Source organism: Conger conger, chromosome 17, assembly GCF_963514075.1.
Source record: "Conger conger chromosome 17, fConCon1.1, whole genome shotgun sequence".
In the NCBI taxonomy this organism is placed as follows: domain Eukaryota; kingdom Metazoa; phylum Chordata; class Actinopteri; order Anguilliformes; family Congridae; genus Conger; species Conger conger.
In genome coordinates this window covers 7,086,322-7,103,821 of record NC_083776.1, presented here as the reverse complement: position 1 = coordinate 7,103,821, position 17,500 = coordinate 7,086,322, and the positions used below count along the sequence as shown (strand labels likewise).

General features: G+C 49.5%; 1 protein-coding gene across 1 annotated transcript in view; it reads left to right on the top strand.

The window, feature by feature from the left end:
* Positions 1-17,500, top strand: part of nalcn (sodium leak channel, non-selective) — a 137,857-nt gene that overhangs the window by 118,988 nt on the left and 1,369 nt on the right. Inside the window, 12 exon segments of the mRNA XM_061227054.1 lie at positions 4,268-4,374; positions 4,527-4,601; positions 4,998-5,117; positions 6,587-6,655; positions 7,250-7,398; positions 8,731-8,824; positions 10,401-10,533; positions 11,158-11,273; positions 11,494-11,651; positions 13,162-13,312; positions 14,394-14,534; positions 16,455-16,569. Coding sequence (XP_061083038.1) covers positions 4,268-4,374; positions 4,527-4,601; positions 4,998-5,117; positions 6,587-6,655; positions 7,250-7,398; positions 8,731-8,824; positions 10,401-10,533; positions 11,158-11,273; positions 11,494-11,651; positions 13,162-13,312; positions 14,394-14,534; positions 16,455-16,569 — 1,428 coding nt within the window.

Here is a 17,500-nt window from a genome sequence, read left to right as displayed (position 1 = left end):
GCCTGATATTCAGATTCGGCTGTGCTGTATAATGTCTGTGTGTATGAGTGTGTGAGTGTGTGAGAGTTTGTGTGTGTGTGTGTGTGTGTGTGTGTGTGTGTGTCTGCCACGAGAGAAACAGACTGTTTAATGCATGATTCAAAATATGGTTTTGAATCTCACATTTTCTTCCGCATATTTGTCCTCTAAAGAAAAGATCTATCAGTTATGCTTATGCATCATGGCTGTGGAGTGTGTATGATCAGGTGATCGGCATGGTGTGAAGACTAATATGCTTTAGAATCACCGTCTGATCCTCCCTCGACAGGCTTGGATTGTGCTAACAGAACAAATCTGTCATTCATTCACAACGTCCCACTGATTCACTGATCTCCCATTCATTCCCAGCTCCACAGAGAATCCCCACACACACAGAGAGAGAGAGTTCTCTTATTTACAGTACATATTCGCAGTAATAAAGAAATGACGAGCTATGCCAAAAACTCCGGCCAGGAAAAGCCGGAATCCGTGGGCTGATATCGAAAAGCCGCGGTGCTAGTTACCGCTGCAAACGGATTCATCCGGAAGCCGCTGTATTCCGCAGAGGAGATGATCAGAGTCCGTGAGAGGGAGAGGGAGAGAGGATGGTAAAGGTTACTGTACGATTCGCTGATGTATCAATTTATCTTTAACGGAGTGCAGGGGGATGTGTTAGAAGTTTAGCTGTGGGGATGGTAGGAACAGTAGAGGGAGGGAGAGGGGGAGAGAGAGAGGGAGGGAGGGAGGGAGAGAGACAGAAGGATGCATAGACTACTTTATTCCTCTCCTTGGGCTAACAGGGAAATCGATGGCTTAGTCAGCACTGGGTGCTCCAGGTTTGGTGTGATGTGGAAGTTGTGGGTAATTAGCGCTGTGTTCTCCAGGATCCAGCGGTGGGGAGTTGTCTGCTGGCCTGCGTCTGTGATGAACGGTGTTAAATCCTGGTGACCTTTTAACAACGTTGCCCTGGGAAACTGATGATGTAGCCGGATTCTGGGTATTGGGGGCTTTGAGCTGACTGACCTGACGATACCTCAGAGAGCAGTGAGATATCTCATGGTCTGCTTTGGTAGAAGGCTTGTATGTGTGGGTTTGTCTGTGTGCTGTATGTGTGTGTTTGTCTGTGTGCTGTATGTGTGGCTCTGTCTGTGTGCTGTATGTGTGTGTTTGTGTGCTGTGTGTGTTTGTCTGTGTGCTGTGTGTGTGAGTCTGTCTGTGCGCTGTGTGTGTGGGTCTGTGTGTGTGCTGTGTTTGTGTGCTGTGTGTGTTTGTCTGTGTGCTGTGTGTGTGAGTCTGTCTGTGTGCTGTATGTGTAGGTTTGGTGATTGCTCCAGAGACAGAACTGAAAGCACAAGAATCACTTTTTAAAGTTTTGAGAAAAGAAGTAGTGTTGAATAATATCAGGGCTGGTATTGTTCCCTTTTTGTCTTCCCTCCTGTGACTCTGTGAAGCGTCTCTGGGACAGTCTGCTGGGAAAGCGCTGTACACATAAAACTGAACTGAATTGAGTAATCCTGACTCATTATGAAGTCAGCGGTAGTTATAGGAATGGAAACATCCATGTGCAGATGTCAGATGTCGTCCTTGGTGAAACGGTGAGATGCTTTTGCCTTGAGTGACACCTCAGTTGTGTGTTGTGATATTCGCCCTGATTGTTTGAATGGTACCGAGAGATTAGAATGTTCTAGATTCAAGCAGCGGTTCTTAAACTGGGTCGGGACCTTGGGTGGGTGAGGTGGGTCCCAGTGAGTCTGCAGTCCACTGGACTGTGCTGGTGTGTGTATTTGGTGGCAGGCTGTGCTGGTGTGTGTATGTGGTGGGAGTCTGTGGTGGTGTGTGTTTGTGGTGGGAGTCTGTGCTGGTGTGTGTATGTGGTGGTAGTCTGTGCTGGTGTGTGTATGTGGTGGTAGTCTGTGCTGGTGTGTGTATGTGGTGGTAGTCTGTGCTGGTGTGTGTTTGTGGTGGGAGTCTGTGCTGGTGTGTGTATGTGGTGGGAGTCTGTGCTGGTGTGTGTATGTGTTTGGAGTCTGTGCTGGTGTGTGTATGTGGTGGTAGTCTGTGCTGGTGTGTGTATGTGGTGTGAGTCTGTGCTGGTGTGTGTATGTGGTTGGGGTCTGTGCTGGTGTGTGTATGTGGTGGGAGTCTGTGCTGGTGTGTGTATGTGGTGGATCACTGAAAGGGACTGACAGATACTGAGCTGACATTGGTGTGAGACTGTGAATCTTGGAATGTGAAAGTATTTTTAATGCAGAAGACCTTTCTGACATTAACGTGGATTAGCTAATCGTCTAAAGACCCTCGCAATGTCCTCCTGGTTCCGCTGTGCTTCAGTTAGAATGGAACTTTTAAGGGTGAACTCTGCTATTCTAAGGGACCACTGGTTACCACAGATGTCACCAAATCCACCAAGAACGGAACAATGAAGGATTCGCACTTAAAGATATTTCTGACTTTAAGCGATCCTGTTCTGTTCTGTTCCTGAGTGCCCAGGCCTCATGGCTGGGCTCCTGTAATGTGTGGAGCTTCTCTACAGGAGACAAAAAAAAGGCTAAGTAAAAAAGTAGCACCCTTTTCACAGTGTTATCACACCAACGAGAGTCTGCTGGAGATTAGTGCACAAGCTGTTCGTGTGGGGAAAGTCATAATTAATACATCGGGGAGATTTATTCATTTGAGAATTTGTGCTGAGGATGTGAAGGATTTATTACTGTCAATAAAGCTTTAAATAATTGCTATCCAGTAAAAAAAATAGAAAATGAAAACACTCAGTAGATGCAATATGGAATAAAACTTCAATCTGAAAATTTGCTCAGGCTAGAGTTTTATATGGTGTCTACTTTTTTTTCCCCCCCGCTGACAAACCCACACATCATCTGCTTTCTGTTATTGGTGAACATGAAGTCGCTGTTCCAGGGTTGGACCTTATGAGTCTGAGATCACTCTTGGGCAGATGGGTACGTTTAAGTGCCAGAGGTACGGGGAACAGAACTTCTGGTTTATACTGCGCTTATATCCCAAGGGCGAAGTTCTCAGAAAACTGTGAGAGATGTGTAGGATTGAAAATGAGTATTTTGCTGAAGGTTGGATATAACGGTGTGAGAAGGTTGGTCATAAACACAGCTCTAAATCAAACCGGGCAGTAAACAGACCTTAGGGCCACAGGCTCTGATGGACTGCGGAGAGATTTGGGTCTTGATTTAAATGTCTTGGCGCCCACACGGGTCTGCTCTGGGAGAAAGATCTAAGCTCAAATCGATATGGAAAGAGATAAAAGAAGATTGACACTGTGAGCTTGTTGCCAAATTCTGTAGGGTCCCTTCGAGAGTAGTTCTTTCTGTGCTATGATTCAAGCATAACCATTATCAAATCATTTTATACAAGATCCCCCCTGTGGGTCTTCTTTTTTATAAAGTCAGCCAAAAATTCCTTCAGGACTACAGTACAGTGGTTTTTTGAAAACATGAATCTTTTGACGGTACATTAACCACCCGCGTGACACCACATAGTAATTTGTACTTGTTACAGCCAGTAAAAATATCACCATCGATGAAATTGTTGTTACTTTTATATTGTTTTCTTATATTGAGGAAAGTTGAAATGAATATTAAGCTTCAGTTTTTTATATAAAGCATGATTCATTGTAAAAGTAGGGCTTTGTATGCTGTATTACTGGGGATCAGAAACTCAGAAACAGGCGTTTCACTCCCCCTTTACCTGGGAGTCAGGTGTGACCACCCCCCCTTTACCTGGGAGACAGGTGTGTTCACCCTCCCTTTACCTGGGAGTCAGGTGTGAATACCCTCCCTTTACCTGGGAGACAGGTGTGTTCACCCTCCCTTTACCTGGGAGTCAGGTGTGACCACCCCCCCTTTACCTGGGAGACAGGTGTGTTCACCCTCCCTTTACCTGGGAGTCAGGTGTGAATACTCTCCCTTTACGTGGGAGACAGGTGTGTTCACCCTCCCTTTACCTGCGAGTCAGGTGTGAAGACAGGCCAGCCAGTAGCACTAGTTCTGGTGTGCCAGTGTTCTTACCATCCAGAATTCAGCATCTCCAGACCTGTCTGTGCCTTTCTGTGACGCTGGGTTTTCCATGTGTCTCCGCAACCTGTAGGAAAGTGTCCCGAGTCTGCAGATGTGATTTGGATTGTGATTGCTTAGTTTCCTGCTCTGCCTATTTGTACAGCTGGGCTGAATGTCTACATAAGTGTTTTTTTTTTTAATTTTTTTTTTTTTATGAATTTTTACAGAAAATGGCGGCTTCCGGGCAAAGATGTACGACATCACTCAGCACCCCTTTTTTAAGCGCGGGATCGCGGTTCTGGTGCTGGCCCAGTCTGTGCTGCTGTCCGTGAAGGTGAGTCCCGGTTTTAACTCTTCTGTGACTGTCAGAGATTTCACCCCTGAACAAGGCCCCAACATAATATTCCAACTCACCCAAGTTTTTATTTTTAAAATGTGTGTGTGTGTGCGTGTGTGTGTGTGTGTGTGTGTGTGTGCGTGTTTCAGTGGGATGTGGACGACCCAGTGACGGTTTCCTTGGCGACCATGTCAGTGATCTTCACCTTCATCTTCGTGCTGGAGGTAAGACTGCTGTGGCACTAATCCAGGCTTTTACATTATTGGCATTTGGCAGACGCTCTTATCCAGGAGCAGGAGACAATCCTCCCCTGGAGCAGTGCAGGGTTAAGGGCCTTGCTCAAGGGCCCAACGGCTGTGCGGATCTTATTGCAGCTACACCGAGATTAGAACCAGCTACCTTGCGGGTCCCAGTCATTTACCTTAACCACTACGCTACAGGCCGGCTTCACACCTGATCCTTTATGTGATTCCGGCCTTATCCAGCCTGTTCTGTTGTTCTAATGACCTTTGTTATGCTTATCGAGTTTGGATCAAAGCATCTGCTGAGTAATAATGAGGGATGCTGTTAGCGCTCTCCCAGCATTGGGTGCTAATGACCGGGCTCTGTCGCGGCTGCAGGTGACGATGAAGCTGATCGCCATGTCTCCCGCTGGGTACTGGCAGAGCCGGAGGAACCGCTACGACCTCCTGGTGACCTCTCTGGGCGTGATCTGGATCGTCCTGCACTTCGCTTTACTGGTGAGTCCTTTCCACAAGGCCTGACTCGAGCTTTACACCGTGTCTGTGTGTGTGTCTCTGTGTGTGTGTCTCTGTGTGTGTCTCTGTGTGCGTCTCTGTGTGCGTCTCTGTGAGCGTCTCTGTGTGCGTCTCTGTGTGCGTCTCTGTGTGCGTCTCTGTGTGTGTGTCTCTGTGTGTGTCTCTGTGTGCGTCTCTGTGTGTGCGTCTCTGTGTGAGCGTCTCTGTGTGCGTCTCTGTGTGTGCGTCTCTGTGTGCGTCTCTGTGTGCGTCTCTGTGTTCGTCTCTGTGAGCGTCTCTGTGAGCGTCTCTGTGTGCGTCTCTGTGTGCGTCTCTGTGTGCGTCTCTGTGCGTCTCTGTGTGCGTCTCTGTGTGCGTCTCTGTGTGCGTCTCTGTGGGTGGATCCTGAGTTGCAGTGGGTGGGCGCAGCTGGAAACCAGACACAGGAGATAGCAGATAAATAAAAAGAATCATTTTTTCAGATTTTTCTGTGTTTTTTTTCCCGGGGTATTGGTGATAACGCCCCCCCTCAGGGCAAGGGTACGGGAAAACTGGAGAAATAAAAGGGGCCGTTCAGGCAAAAATAAACTCAGGTTCTTCCCAGACCGGGGTATGCTCCAGGGCCTCCTTCCTCCTTCCCTCTTCGGCCGCGTCAGGGCTGGGTGGGGGAAACACAAAGATATAGGGTAAGTAGGATGGGATTTTATTTGGCTCACGTGTCCGGCGTCCGTTTCCGGGTCTTTGGGGTTGCCGTTCGTAAAGGTGGGGTCTCCTTCCGGGTCAGTACAGCAGGGCGTAGACGGTCCTTCCTCTCTCTGCCTTTCACACTCTCACACACTCCGGAATGGTGCCGACTGAACCTGTTTGCAGCCTCAACCGCGCCTTAAATACCATTCCCTGTTAGGAAACAGGCTGCAGCTGAGTCAGTACCTTTCCACTCTGCTCACTCACGTGCGCTGTCTGGGGTCCTGGACTGCAGGTCGAGGGATCTCTCTCCAAGGTGCTGATCTCCCCATCACATCTCTAGGCAGATACACTCCTTCGCACACCTCTCCCAGTGCGTGACGTCTGCGCGGTTGCGCTGCGCGGGTCCCTCCAGGGTTCTCCACCCACGTGGCACAACATGCAGGAGCAGGGGTGCCACAGTGTGTGTGTGTGTGTGTGTGTGTGTATGTGTGTGTTTGTGTGTGTGTGTGCGTGTGCTTGTGTGTGTCTGTGTGTGTGCGTGTTTGTGTGTGTGTGTCTGTGTGTGTGTGTGTGTGCGTGTGCTTGTGCGTGTGTGTTTGTGTGTGTGTGTGCTTGTGCGTGTGTGTCTGTGTGTGTGTGCGTGTGTGTGTGTGTGTGTGTGTGTGCTAGACTGTAGTGCTTGTATCTAAAGTCGTCTGTAACACCGTTAGCTGGGATCACTGAGGACAGCGGTCTCAGCGGTGCAGTGCGCTGTAATGGACAGTTCTCTCTCTCTGACTCCACAGAACGCCTATACCTACATGATGGGCACCTGTGTGATCGTCTTCAGGTTCTTCACCATTTGTGGGAAACACGTGAGTGTTCTCTCTCGGGTTCTCCCTCAATCTCCCGGGGCTTTAACACTGACATGAGTGTGGTGTGTCAGGTGAGTTTGTTCTGTAACGCTGACACTCTGAGTGTGGTGTGTCAGGTGAGTGTGGTGTGTCAGGTGAGTGCGGTGTGCCAGGTGAGTGTGGTGTGTCAGGTGAGTGTGGTGTGTCAGGTGAGTTTGTTCTGTAACGCTGACACTCTGAGTGTGGTGTGTCAGGTGAGTGTGGTGTGCCAGGTGAGTGTGGTGTGTCAGGTGAGTGTGGTGTGTCAGGTGAGTTTGTTCTGTAACGCTGACACTCTGAGTGTGGTGTGTCAGGTGAGTGTGGTGTGTCAGGTGAGTGTGGTGTGTCAGGTGTCAGGTGAGTGTGGTGTGCCAGGTGAGTGTGGTGTGTCAGGAGAGTGTGGTGTGTCAGGTGAGTGTGGTGTGTCAGGTGAGTGTGGGGTGTCAGGTGAGTGTGGTGTGCCAGGTGAGTGTGGTGTGTCAGGTGAGTGTGGGGTGTGTCAGGTGAGTGTGGTGTGTCAGGTGAGTGTGGTGTGTCAGGTGAGTTTGTTCTGTAACGCTCACCTGTCCCCCCCAGGTGACCCTGAAGATGCTGCTGCTCACAGTGGTGGTCAGCATGTACAAGAGCTTCTTCATCATCGTGGGCATGTTCCTCCTCCTCCTCTGCTACGCCTTCGCCGGGGTAGTCCTCTTCGGCACCGTCAAGTACGGCGAGAACATCAACAGGTCCGCCCCGCGCCATGCCCCACGCCATGCCCCACACCCGCCCCACCCAACACCCAACACCCGCCCCGCCCAACACCCGCTGCATTACAGTACATTATTGGCATTTGGCAGACGCTCTTATCCAGACCGACGTACAGTTGATTAGACTAAGCAGGAGACAATCCTCCCCTGGAGCAATGCAGGGTTAAGGGCCTTGCTGAAGGGCCCAACGGCTGTGCAGATCTTATTGTGGCCACACCGGGGATCGAACCACCGACCTTGCGGGTCCCAGTCATGTACCTTAATCACTACGCTACAGGCCGCGCACATTAACAGGTCCGCCCCACCCCGCGCCCAGCCCGCCCTGCCCCCGCTCCGCCCCTCCCCGCCACGCCCGCCCGCGCTGTAATGAGTACCCGTGCGCAGCCTCGCTGGAGGAACGCGAGGCGCGTAGCTGCATTCACAGTCTCCCCTCGCGCTGGCGAACAGTGGGAGCCTGTTACATTTCACAAGGAGAGAATGTGCTACTGGCAAATCTCAATGTGTCACTATTCACTTTCTGTTCTTCTGTTCTTAAATTAGCTTTTTACTCCACTGGGTTTTCTTTGTCTTATTAATGATGACAGAAGATCTATCCATTGTGCACTTTCTTTGGATAAAACTATTTTAGCAAGACGTTTTTTTTTTGTTTCCTAATCTCCCTTTTATTCGGAAACTGATTTGGTAATTTAGCGTGTTGATAAAACTTGTTAGAAAGGTCGAAGGTGCTGGCAAACCAATGTTAGAATTAGACGTCCTTCCCAAACAGAACAGGGACAAAATGGCTGCCCCAGAGGAAGGAAGAGTAGCGCTCCAGTGTAGCGTGTGCACAGCTGCACATACATAGTTCTGTCCAGTGAAAGACCTGATCATAAACATGCATTGTGTGTGTGTTTAACAGGCCGTATGTTGTGTTTGTTTAACGGACTGTGTGTTGTGTTTGTTTAACTGGCGTGTGTGTTTAACGGGCTGTGTGTTGTGTGTGTTTAACGGACTGTGTGTTGTGTGTGTTTAACGGGATGTGTGTTGTGTTTGTTTAACAGGCTGTGTGGTGTGTGTGTTTAATGGGCTGTGTGTTGTGTTTGTTTAACGGACTGTGTGTTGTGTGTGTTTAACGGACTGTGTGTTGTGTTTGTTTAACGGGCCGTGTGTTGTGTTTGTTTAACGGGCCGTGTGTTGTGTTTGTTTAACAGGCGTGTTTGTTTAACGGGCCGTGTGTTGTGTTTGTTTAACGGGCTGTGTGTTGTGTTTGTTTAACGGGCCGTGTGTTGTGTTTGTTTAACGGGCTGTGTGTTCTGTTTGTTTAACGGCCAGGCACGCAAACTTCTCCACGGCGGGGAAGGCGATAACGGTGCTGTTCCGCATCGTGACGGGAGAGGACTGGAACAAGATAATGCATGACTGCATGGTGAGGTCTTACAGCCATACAGAATCTCCCCACAGCTGAGTGTAGGGCTGGGGCGTCTTACAGCCATACAGAATCTCCCCACAGCTGAGTGTAGGGCCGGGGCGTCTTACAGCCATACAGAATCTCCCCACAGCTGAGTGTAGGGCTGGGGCGTCTTACAGCCATACAGAATCTCCCCACAGCTGAGTGTAGGGCTGGGGCGTCTTACAGCCATACAGAATCTCCCCACAGCTGAGTGTAGGGCTGGGGCGTCTTACAGCCATACAGAATCTCCCCACTGCTGAGTGTAGGGCTGGGGCGTCTTACAGCCATACAGAATCTCCCCACTGCTGAGTGTAGGGCTGGGGCATCTTACAGCCATACAGAATCTCCCCACAGCTGAGTGTAGGGCTGGGGCATCTTACAGCCATACAGAATCTCCCCACTGCTGAGTGTAGGGCTGGGGTGTCACACAGCTGGATTACTTAGTTAGCTGGATAACTGAGTAAAACCTGGAACAGCTCTTTTTACCTCAGTCCATGTTCCAGTTTTATGAGCGTTCTGGGTTTTACTCAGTGCAGTTATCCAGCTAACTCAGTAATCATGCTTTGTGTGTTTTACTCAGTGCAGTTATCCAGCTAGCTCTGTAATCCTGCTTTGTGGGTCTTACTCCGTGCAGTTATCCAGCTAGCTCAGTAATCCTGCTCTGTGGGTTTTACTCAGTGCAGTTATCCAGCTAGCTCAGTAATCCTGCTCTGTGGGTTTTACTCAGTGCAGTTATCCAGCTAACTCAGTAATCCTGCTCTGTGGGTTTTACTCAGTGCAGTTATCCTGCTAGCTCTGTAATCCTGCTTTGTGGGTTTTACTCCGTGCAGTTATCCAGCTAGCTCTTTAATCCTGCGTTGTGGGTTTTACTCAGTGCAGTTATCCAGCTAACTCAGTAATCCTGCTTTGTGGGTTTTACTCAGTGCAGTTATCCAGCTAACTCAGTAATCCTGCTTTGTGGGTTTTACTCAGTGCAGTTATCCAGCTAGCTCAGTAATCCTGCTTTGTGGGTTTTACTCAGTGCAGTTATCCAGCTAACTCAGTAATCCTGCTCTGTGGGTTTTACTCAATGCAGTTATCCAGCTAACACAGTAATCCTGCTCTTCAGAGGTGGGAAATTCTGGGCTCAGAAAGTTAAGGTCCTGCCATGTTTATTTTCCACCAATGAGCTCAGCCGGCTGATTTCAGTGATTAATTACCTCGTGGCTGTGGAATTGTTCTCATTAGCAAAACCTTGGTGTTCGGAACAAAATACTTGGGAGGACGTTTACCTTCTGAAGATGGATTTTCCATGGTGTGAGAAAGATTTCACTTGTCAAGCACAAAGTAACCTTAAACAAGCCGATATTTTTTACACAAATAGCTAAAAATAAGTCTCAGTGTAACACTGAAATACTTGTTTTGCAGAGCGAGGCTAGTAAAATTTGACGCACTAATAGTTCTCACAGTAACTCCTTTAACTCAGTTTTAAATGCCGCACATGAGGAGAATATTTTCATGTTCGGTTGTTCTCTTTGACGGCGTCGGTCTCTAACTCGTCCCAAATCTGCAGGTGCAGCCGCCGTTCTGCACCCCAGACAAGCACCGGTACTGGGAGACGGACTGTGGGAACTACGCTGGCGCACTCATCTATTTCTGCTCCTTCTACGTCATCATCGCTTACATCATGCTCAACCTGCTCGTGGGTAAGCCTCTCCGTACGGCAGGGATCGTCAGACCTGGCCCTCCGCTCCAGAGGCAGCCCCGGTTTTCTTTCCTCCCGGGTAATTAACCGAACTGTTAGTGCTGCTGATTGGCCAGACGGTCTGCGCACCTGTCTCTCAGGTAAAGGGATGATGCCTGCCATATGGCATCCAAGGCTGGAGACGGTTTCCTTTTTCATAAACACTTATTATTCTTATGCAATTTCCTGCAGTCTTGGGTGTTATTAGCCAAAATTCCCGATGTAATACATTTCTCTGACTGTCATTTTAAGATGATTATTTCCTCCCCTTCCAGCGGTGATTATTTTCCCTCCAGACTAAATTATATTCGTCATTTTCGAGCTCCCTGGTCCCTTCGGGTTTCTGTCCCTTCCGTGACCACGAAAGTTTGTGCTTTTCTGAACATGGGTGTGCCGTGTTTGTTGAACACTGATACAGTCTCAAACTTCAAAATCAAACTCCAGTGTAGCCACAATAAGAACCGTGCCTTTACACAAGGCCCTTAACCCCACATAGCTCCGGGGGAGATTGTCCCCTACTTAGTCTAATCAACTGTTAAGTGGCTGTGGATAAAAGCGTCAGCTGAATAACTGTAATGTCCGACAGCCATCATCGTGGAGAACTTCTCCCTCTTCTACTCCACGGAGGAGGACCAGCTGCTGAGCTACAACGACCTGCGGCACTTTCAGATCATCTGGAACATGGTGGACGACAAGCGAGAGGTGCGTGGGGCGTGTGGCGTGGTGTGTGGGGTGTGTGGGGTGGGGCGTGGGGTGTGGGGCGTGGTGTGCTCTATGGTAGGATGTGAGATTAGGATGTGAGATTAGGATGTGAGATTAGGATGTGACTCTACAGTGGGATGTGAGATTAGGATGTGAGATTAGGATGTGACTACGGTGGGATGTGAGATTAGGATGTGACTCTGCGCGGCTCCTCTCTCAGGGAGTCATCCCCACCTCGCGGGTGAAGTTCTTGCTGCGTCTCCTGAGGGGCAGGCTGGAGGTGGACCTGGACAAGGACAAGCTGCTCTTCAAACACATGTGTTACGAGATGGAGCGCCTCCACAACGGGGGAGACGTCACCTTCCACGACGTGCTGAGGTGAGGGAGGGAGGGAGGGAGGGAGGTGGCAGACAGACAGAGAGAGCTGATGGAGGGAGCGAGAGAGTGAGAGAGAGAGGGAGGGGGAGAGAGATGATGGACAGAGAGAGCGAGAGAACTAGTGGAGGGAGGGAGAGAGGGAGAGAGAGTTGTTGGAGGGAGGGAGGGAGGGAGGGAGAGAGGGTTGATGGATAGAGAGAGCAAGATAACTGGTGGAGGGAGGGAGAGAGAGGAAGGGAGAGAGAGATGATGGACAGAGAGAGTGAGAACTGGTGGAGGGAGAGAGAGAGAGTTGGTGGAGGGAGGGAGGGGGGGCAGGCTGTCACACCTCCACTGACACGAATCCGTTCTCTATCATCTCATTCTCTCTGCAATTACAGAGGGTTGACTCAGGAAAGACTCCACCGTGGGTGTGTGACCTCGGGCTAATTAGACTTTGCACATTTCGGAATTTATAGCCTAAAATAAGAAACCAGTGGGCGTCTTATTAGATTTGTCTCTAATGACTCTGATTCGGTACGGAGCGGGTCGCTTCAGATACGACGAAGAAGAGGTACATCCATGTCTTCAGAGCTATTCAAGTCTCTTAAGATGGCCAGTGTAGTATAATTACCGTGTAATATGATGTAATTTACTGCAATATGTAGTGTGAGGGACTGTAACACACGAGCTGATGTGGAGTATGCAGTTTAAAACAGGGCTGCAGTGTCATGGCTGAGGCTCGGTTCTCAGGTAGGACACAGGTGAGGTAAAGGTACTTCACCTGAATGGCTTCAGTATATCTCCAGCTGTATGACTGGATACTGTTGAACCACCAACCTCCCAGGCCCTATTAGGCTATAGTAATGCAGTTCAGTGTGATGTTGTGTAATGCCCTAGTGTGATCCTGTGTGTGATGTAGTGTAGCCCTGTGTGTGATGTAGTGTAGCCCTGTGTGTGATGTAGCGTAGCTCTGTGTGTGATGTAGTGTAGCTCTGTGTGTGTGTAGTGTAGCCCTGTGTGTGATGTAGTGTAGCCTTGTGTGTGATGTAGTGTAGCCCTGTGTGTGATGTAGTGTAGCCCTGTGTGTGATGTAGTGTAGCCTTGTGTGTGATGTAGTGTAGCCCTGTGTGTGATGTAGTGTAGCCCTGTGTGTGATGTAGCGTAGCTCTGTGTGTGATGTAGTGTAGCTCTGTGTGTGATGTAGTTTAGCCCTGTGTGTGATGTAGTTTAGCCCTGTGTGTGATGTAGTGTAGCCCTGTGTGTGATGTAGTGTAGCTCTGTGTGTGATGTAGTGTAGCCCTGTGTGATGTAGTGTAGCTCTGTGTGTGTAGTGTAGCTCTGTGTGTGATGTAGTGTAGCCCTGTGTGTGATGTAGTGTAGCTCTGTGTGTGTAGTGTAGCCCTGTGTGTGATGTAGTGTAGCTCTGTGTGTGTAGTGTAGCTCTGTGTGTGTGTAGTGTAGCTCTGTGTGTGTGTAGTGTAGCCCTGTGTGTGATGTAGTGTAATCCTGTGATGTGATGTGCTCCCAGCATGCTCTCGTACCGCTCGGTGGACATCAGGAAGAGTCTGCAGTTGGAGGAGCTGCTGGCGCGGGAGCAGCTGGAGTACACCATAGAAGAAGAGGTGGCCAAGCAGACCATCCGCATGTGGCTGAAGAAGTGTCTGAAGCGCATCCGTGGCGTAAGTGTGTGTGTGTGTGTGTGTGTGTGTGTGAGAGCATGTGTAACACTGCGTTGTGTGTGTGTGTGAGTGTGTGAGAGCATGTATAAACTGTGTGTGTGTGTGTGTGTGAGAGAGAGCATGTATAACGTGTGTGTGTGTGTGAGAGCATGTGTAACACTGCGTTGTGTGTGTGTGTGAGTGTGTGAGAGCATGTAGAAAGTGTGTGTGTGTGTGTGTGTGTGTGTGTGTGTGTGTGTGTGTGAGAGCATGTATAACGTGTGTGTGTGAGTGTGTGAGAGCATGTATAAACTGTGTGTGTGTGTGTGTGAGAGAGCATGTATAACGTGTGTGTGTGTGTGTGTGTGTGTGTGTGTGTGAGAACATGTGTAACACTGCGTTGTGTGTGTGTGTGAGTGTGTGAGAGCATGTAGAAACTGTGTGTGTGTGTGTGTGTGTGTGTGTGTGTGTGTGAGAGAGCATGTATAACGTGTGTGTGTGTGTGTGTGTGTGAGAGCATGTGTAACACTGCGTTGTGTGTGTGTATGAGTGTGTGAGAGCATGTAGAAAGTTTGTGTGTGTGTGTGTGTGTGTGTGTGAGAGCATGTATAACGTGTGTGTGTGTGTGTGTGAGAGCATGTGTAACACTGCGTTGTGTGTGTGTGTGTGAGTGTGTGAGAGCATGTAGAAAGTGTGTGTGTGTGTGTGTGTGTGTGAGAGCATGTATAACGTGTGTGTGTGTGTGTGTGTGAGAGCATGTATAACGTGTGTGTGTGTGTGTGTGAGAGCATGTATAAAGTGTGTGTGTGTGTGTGTATGTGTGTGAGAGAGAGAGCATGTATAAAGTGTGTGTGTGTGTGTGTGTGTGTGAGAGAGAGCATGTATAACGTGTGTGTGTGTGTGTGTGTGAGAGAGAGCATGTATAACGTGTGTGTGTGTGTGTGTGTGTGAGAGAGCATGTATAACGTGTGTGTGTGTGTGTGTGTGTGAGAGCATGTATAACGTGTGTGTGTGTGTGTGTGTGTGAGCATGTATAACGTGTGTGTGTGTGTGAGCATGTATAACGTGTGTGTGTGTGTGTGTTTGTGTGTGGTCCTCTCAGAAGCAGTGCAGTATCATCCACAGTCTGAGAGAGAGCCAGCAGCAGGAGCTCAGCCGCTTCCTGAACCCGCCCAGCATCGAGACCACGCTGCCCAGCGAGGACGCCAACGCCCACAACCAGGACAACCCCTCCCAGCCTGAGGTAGGCCCCCTGACAACCCCTCCCAGCCTGAGGTAGGCCCCCTGACAGCCCCTCCCAGCCCGAGGTAGGCCCCCTGACAACCCCTCCCAGCCCGAGGTAGGCCCCCTGACAACCCCTCCCAGCCCGAGGTAGGCCCCCTGACAGCCCCTCCCAGCCTGAGGTAGGCCCCCTGACAACCCCTCCCAGCCCGAGGTAGGCCCCCTGACAGCCCCTCCCAGCCCGAGGTAGGCCCCCTGACAACCCCTCCCAGCCCGAGGTAGGCCCCCTGACAGCCCCTCCCAGCCCGAGGAAGGCCCCCTGACAGCCCCTCCCAGCCTGAGGTAGGCCCCCTGACAGCCCCTCCCAGCCCGAGGTAGGCCCCCTGACAGCCCCTCCCAGCCTGAGGTAGGCCCCCTGACAGCCCCTCCCAGCCCGAGGTAGGCCCCCTGACAACCCCTCCCAGCCCGAGGTAGTCCCCCTGACAGCTCCTCCCAGCCCGAGGTAGGCCCCCTGACAGCCCCTCCCAGCCTGAGGTAGGCCCCTGACAGCCCCTCCCAGCCTGAGGTAGGCCCCCTGACAGCCCCTCCCAGCCCGAGGTAGGCCCCCTGACAGCCCCTCCCAGCCTGAGGTAGGCCCCCTGACAGCCCCTCCCAGCCCGAGGTAGGCCCCCTGACAGCCCCTCCCAGCCTGAGGTAGGCCCCCTGACAGCCCCTCCCAGCCTGAGGTAGGCCCCCTGACAGCCCCTCCCAGCCCGAGGTAGCCCCCCTGCTTTCTATTACCAGTGGTGATCGCTACATCAGCATTAGAATACTCAGTCATATTCGTGATTAGAATGTTCTGTTCAGAAAATTCTGATAAGTTGATTGTGATTAGAATGTTCCGTCAGGAAAGTTCTAATCACAAACAGTACTTGTGATCTTACTCCTGAAAGGGTTAAAGGCCCGTTTGCACTGCAGTGGGATCAGCACATATGCAGTATGTAGGACCCATTTAGTATGTCTGCCAGCGATTCATTAAAAAAAATCTAAATAAATCTTTGAAGTTGTTAAAACGCCCTTAAGATTGGTGCTGTGGGAAAAATAAAACCCCAGTAATATATTCTGAATAAATAATATACTTATAAATCATGGTTGAAAGAGATATTTAAATTGTGTTCTTGGAAGCTCCAAGGAGAGACTTTCTTTTAAATGCACGTTAACTGTTTTCTCCCCTAAGACTAAAAATCCCTGTCAAGGTCCAAAGTGCCCATTAAAAGTCATAACAGTCATAATCAGCAAACTGCCCACTTTATGCTTTAATGTAGCCTGTTACTGGCTCAGGTGTTATATCTGGGTAAATGCGCATTGTACGTATTACATGTGTTATCCCTGTTACATGTGTTGTGCGTGTTATATGTGTGATGTGTTATGCATGTTATGCACATTACATGTGTCATGCGTGTTGTGCGCTTTACATGTTATGCGCGTTACATGTGTCATGCGTGTTATGCGCGTTACATGTTATGCACGTTACATGTGTTATGCGTGTTATGCACATTACATGTGTTATGCGTGTTGTGCATGTTACATGTGTTATGCGCGTTGTGCGTGTTACATGTGTCATGCGTGTTGTGCGCGTTACATGTTAAGCACGTTACCTGTGTTATGCATGTTGTGCACGTTACATGTGTTACATGTGTCATGCGTGTTACATGTGTCATGCGTGTTGTGCATGTTACATGTGTTATGCGTGTTGTGCATGTTACATGTGTCATGCTTGTTGTGCACGTTACATGTGTCATGCGTGTTATGCATGTTACATGTGTCATGCGTGTTATGCATGTTACATGTGTCATGCGTGTTGTGCACGTTACATGTGTTATGCGTGTTGTGCGTGTTACATGTGTTATGCGTGTTGTGCACGTTACATGTGTCATGCGTGTTGTGTGAATCCTCCCAGCAGATCGGCAGCCTGCAGCAGCTGCTCAGCCCCACACTGTCCGATCGCGGTGGGTACCGCCAGGACTCCACCGACACCAAACCCCAGAGGAAGCTGGGCCAATGGCGTCTCCCTGCAGGTGCGCTCTACACACACACACACACACACACACACACACACACACTGTCCCCACAGACCTGTCCACACAAACACACTGTCCTCACACACATACACACACACACACACTGTCCCCACAAACTTGTCATCACATACACACTGTCCTCACACACACACACACACACACTGTCCTCTCACACACACACACACACACACACTGTCCTCACACACACACACACACACACACACTGTCCTCACACACACACACACACACACATACACACTGTCCTCACACACATACACACACACACTGTCCCCACAAACCTGTCATCATACAAACACACACACACACACACACACACTGTCCTCAGAAACCTGTCCTCACACACACACACTCACTGTTCTCACAAACACTCTGTCCTCCCACACACACACACACACTGTCCTCTCTCACACACACACACACACACACACACATACACACTGTCCTCACAAATCCTGCCCTCACTATTCAATGTCTGGAGTCATTGTCAGAGCAGTACTGCCAAACAAGCACATCCATCTGATTTCTCTTTTATAGATGTCCAGTAACGTTAGTGTGAGTAATTACTCATCTGTAGTGGACTTCATGTTGCGGTGCTAGGAAGGAAATTTGTTTTCTGGGTATTAATGCACATTTATCTCTCGTTAGACTGTGTCTAAGAAAGCCGATTTATTTTGATTAATATTTTTATTTGGATTACATTTCTTTTCTCTAAAATGTTTTATGTAAGTGCAGTGCAGAATGTACAGTAGGCAGGTGGTGGTTTTTGAAAACATCTCTAATAATGCAACGCCTCTGCAGGAAAATTAGCAGCAGCCATTTTCTCCTCTGAATGAATTCAATGGACACAACATCTCCCTCATTTCATTTCATCTCTCATTCTCACTCTCAATACCAAGAACATGATTTT